Consider the following 5000-nt stretch of genomic DNA (forward strand, 5'->3'; position numbering starts at 1 on the left):
CTAATGCCTGGAACTCAATCTGAATCTTCTTTTTCTTTATCGTTTCAGATGGTCTGGTGGACTGTTCAGACTCCGAGTGCTGCTCGACATCAGCCTGTACAGACCATGTCATGTGTATGGTATCCAGCGACCCCGTCGAGGTCCTCCTCAGGAAGCAGCCTCCCGCCGTCACCGCCTCCTTCTATCAACGCGTCAAGTTCATCATTGAGGACTCCAGTGTCCAGAGCTTCGCGCAGAAGGACGAATATAGTGAAAGGTAATGTGGGATAACCACTTTCCCCTCTTCAACGCTTCTCATATCCTTCGTAGGCTTTCCTAAGTCAATGGATCTGTTGATTATCTCTTTTTGACCATAGGTATTTCATGGTAAAAGGGGTTGGGAGTGATTGATTCATTGATTATTATACGTGTTGACATAGGGTGATTTAGATATCAGCTACTGAATTACTTCAAAAGTGTTGTCCATTTCGTTACACTTGGTTTATACATATACATATATATATATATATATATATATATATGTATATGTATATATATATATATATATATATATATATATATGTATATTTATATATATATATTCATATATATATGTGTATATATATATTATATATATATATATATATATATATATATATATATATGGGAAGTATCAGTATATAACTTAGATGCATTTGAATTTGTGATGTTGATTTTTTTTTCTATATTATGGAGGTTAGGTAGGCCTCATTAATGTTGCTGCTCTCGTGTTCTTATATACGAAGATGGTCATGATCACGGGCTACAAAATTTCACGTTTATACTGAAGATTACAAACATAATATGTCATTATTGAAAAAAAAAAAATACTGACTTGCATGAAAATTCCAACACCAGAATGTTTGATGTAACATCAAACTTGTCCCAACATGATTCCGTGAATGATTCTAATGATGTGATACGCAATTTGACTAAACTCTCTTCTCTAACAGCAATGTATTCCTTTTTCCTCCTTCTCTATCTCTTCCCTCTCCTCAGCCCGTTCCCATTTTGTCGACCCCCTTCACCAAACCATGTGACGCCGTTGCCCCTAATGATATTAACTGTGAAAAAGAAACGTTTGTGTCATTAAACTATTAGTTTGTTTCAGCCCATGGAAAGCTTGCTTTGATGTAAGACCACTCATTCACGTAACTGAACGAATCCGAAGCGGGACGGCTCCTCTGCCCTCGCTCGGGTCTCAAGGGTTACTTGGTCTTCGAATATGTGTATATATTATCAGACAAGTTTTATGGGGGCGTTTACATGTACAGTCATATATTCAGACACACTCAGAAGAAAGCATGGACTTCCACACACACACACACACACACACACACACACACACACACACACACACACACACACACACACACACACACACACACACACACACACACACACACACACACACACACACACACACACACACACACACACACACACACACACACACACACACACACACACACACACACACACACATATATATATATATGTAAACATACAAAAACAAAAAACATGTAGAGATAAGTACCCAAAGAAATACATGAGCATATAATGGCAGTATATGCACACACACATAGGTATATGTTAAAAAATGCAAACACTTGTATGTGTATATATGTACACATATACAAACACATAAGCCCACATAAACCCACAAACCCACAGTTATACAAACATAAACACGCAAGTTAACTTGATATGCATACACATAATCACGTATGTACCTATATGAGTATATATTGTGCACACATTCTAATACACACTTGTGCATATATATGTACACATGCGCAAATACGTAATTACACATATACATGTCCATAAACACATACGCACACACGCGCACGCGCACACACAAACACACACACACACATACACACACACACACACACACACACACACACACACACACACACACACACACACATCACGGAATATATATATATATATATATATATATATGTATGTGTGTGTGTGTGTGTGTGTGTGTGTGTGTGTGTGTGTGTGTGTGTGTGTGTGTGGTGTGTGTGTGTGTGTGTGTGTATGTGTGTGTGTGTGTCCGTGCGTGTGTACACACACACACACACACACACACCGACACACACACACACACACACACACACACACACACACACACACACACACACACACACACACACACACACATACAATCATACATACAACACTCACACACACATCTACGCTCAGACATACACACAAGTATACACTCACACACTCACGACTACATGTACATATGCCCCGACTGTTAATCGTGTTAGGTATGTTTGTGTATGATCTGAAATATGAGAAAGATAGATGGTGAGGTCATTCATTATACATTTTACCAATCAGATGATCTCATTATAACTTCTGTAGTTGATGTTTATCTTTTCTCATAAATGTTTACGTCAGTGATGGCTTTGCCTGTGTTACTGATGATACCATTATGTCTACCCATGCCACTGAATATGTCATTATCACTAATTAGGTCACTGATGATATCACGATATTGATCTTTATCATTGATGATATTATCCTCACTGCTTGTTCATTTGGGTTACTTCCGTTTACCCCTTCATATAATCCGTCTTGGCCGCTTAGTAAGTCTTCCTCCTCCCCACTCAGCCATCTGACAATGGGACCAATTGACACAAAGATTCGTGGTGCTTAGGATGTGTCGTAAAATGCAGGAGATGAACTTTTCGGTTTCGTCTACAACGAATTAGAACAAATTCCCCAAAAGTTATCTTTACTGTCTCCCCAAGGAATTTTCTGTGCCTATAGATTAGGAATGAGATATTAGGACCATGTATCCTACTGTTTTATCTTTTACCCCTCAACCCCCTAAAAAAAAAAAAAGAAAAAAAAAAAGTGAAAAGCCTGCACTTTAAGGTAGATTCTAAGCTTTAAGAACCTTTGCGTATCAGGTCCGTGTTTGACTGTTCAGTCATATCGTTGACTGCTCGCTATTGTCGTCTGCAGCCGTTTCACATCAGACCCAGACACGAGAGCGCAACATACTTATCGCCTTGTCCACCTCTTCCACCTTTCATTCCTCTCCTTTCTCCTCCCCCTTTCCTTCCGCCCCTCCTCCTCTCCAGTTTCAGCCTGTATTCCGCCATCTACTCCTCTTTTTCCTCCCCTTCCTCTTCCTTCCCATCTTCTTCCTTCCTGTTTTATCCTCAGTTAAAGTACCACAGCCTCTCTCTCCATCCCATCATTCCCCCTTATCCATTTCCTCGTCTCCTGGTACTCCTTATTATCCCTTCCTTTTCATCCCTTTCCTCTTCCTCGTCTTACATCTCTCTTGTTCCTGGTCTCACACTCCGATATGTAATACGGGATTTCTTTGATAGCAATAGACGCTTTACTAACGATATTGGTATAGATATTGTCATCAGAAGTCTCTTTTTTTTTTTTTAACATCGAATGCCTCCTCTTCCTTCTACCTCTCACGTACCTCTTGTTCCTGAACCCTTTCCGCGTCATTCCTTCCTCGTGCCTTCTGACCTCCTAACCAGTCTCTCCCCTTCCAGATTCTTTTTCCTACTTGTGTGTCCTCCTGATCTTCCACTCCTGCCTCTCCCTTTGCTCCTCCTGACCACTGACATCCTTGAATTCACCTCGTTTCACCGCACCGTACCTTGAAGATCGCCTCTCCTTTCCCGCCCACTTAAATAAGAATGACCTCCACGGTATGAGCAGAGACATAGATCTGGAGGGAATCAAAGTGCAGAAAGAAGTGTTTGGTTGGCGAGGAGAGTGGCACCTCCTTTCTCTACTGATCACAAACCATGCTACAAGGATGGTACCCAATACGTCCAGTCGTACCTTGTCATCTTGATTTGGAAATTGCATGTTGAAAGCTGAATTAGCACTGTCATTAGTTCATTTGTACTCGAGGTGCCATTTTTGTGTTGTCATAATTGAAATCGAAATGTACAAAAATTATAATAAGTGCCATCAAGTTCAGGCTTTCAATTACTTCCGTCGTAGATAAAAAATAATATGTGGCAGCAGAGCGAAAAGTTAATGACTTTTATAACTGACAACCTTTTCCGTCTCTACTTTAAGAGTTCGCTTTTGATTTTGGAGTTTCAATTAAATCAGTGTTGCTGTAGTTGTTGACACGTTTCAAGTCCATGCATTACGTGGCGATGGCTCAGTCACGTAATGGTAACAATACTACGTGCTTCCGTCCATAAAATTTAAGTAAGGAGATGGAAGTAAAGAGACGGAGGGAATTACCTTCGAGCCAACGCTTTGCTTCTCTCCAGTCTGTCCCGCGGGTTAGGATTACTTGTCTCTAAATACTCATGTTTCTTATGTAAATGGCCAGCCAGATCTACGCCCCCCAGATTAATCAACAAATGTCCATACTTTAATGATTCCCACGACATAATATGTATTTGATGAACAGTCTTGTGACTTCATTTGAAGGAATGAATGTAATTCATAATATGACAATAGTTATTGTGTACAACTGGTTTTTCTAATCTTTCTGGCACAAGGGATTTAGTGTTCCTAGCTGTCTGTTGGATATGAACAAGATTTATGAACTTCAGGCTGAGACCGTGTTTCCAGTGTGTCATTCCCTTCTATGTTTTTTTTTTCATATCTCTGCATATGAAATAATAATAATAATAATAATAATAATAATAATAATAATGTTTGTATGGAGCTACATATGGTATACCAGGTTCAGATAAGTGCACAAAAGCACATACGAACACACACGTAAGCATGCACGCACGCATATATGTATGTATATATATTTATACATATATATATATATATATATGTATATATATGTATATGTGTATATATACAGTATATATATATATATATATATATATATATATATATACGAGTATATATCCATCTCAATTTATGTGTGTGTGTGTGTAGTATATGCATATATACATGTGTTTGTAATGTGTATATTTTTGTATGTGTAGCCTCTTCTAAAGTATTCC

At 38.8% G+C, this 5000-nt stretch overlaps 1 protein-coding gene across 3 annotated transcripts in view; it reads left to right on the top strand.

Annotated features, from left to right (window-relative positions):
- Positions 1-5000, top strand: part of Ten-a (Teneurin-a transmembrane protein) — a 1186308-nt gene that overhangs the window by 921885 nt on the left and 259423 nt on the right. For all 3 annotated transcript variants that reach the window (XM_076206894.1, XM_076206895.1, XM_076206896.1), the window contains one exon: positions 49-256. In XM_076206894.1, the coding sequence (XP_076063009.1) occupies positions 49-256 (208 nt within the window). The remainder of the gene's footprint in view (positions 1-48; positions 257-5000) is intronic.

Source organism: Oratosquilla oratoria, chromosome 23 (genome assembly GCF_046742065.1).
Source record: "Oratosquilla oratoria isolate Oo_2021 chromosome 23, ASM4674206v1, whole genome shotgun sequence".
Classification (NCBI taxonomy): domain Eukaryota; kingdom Metazoa; phylum Arthropoda; class Malacostraca; order Stomatopoda; family Squillidae; genus Oratosquilla; species Oratosquilla oratoria.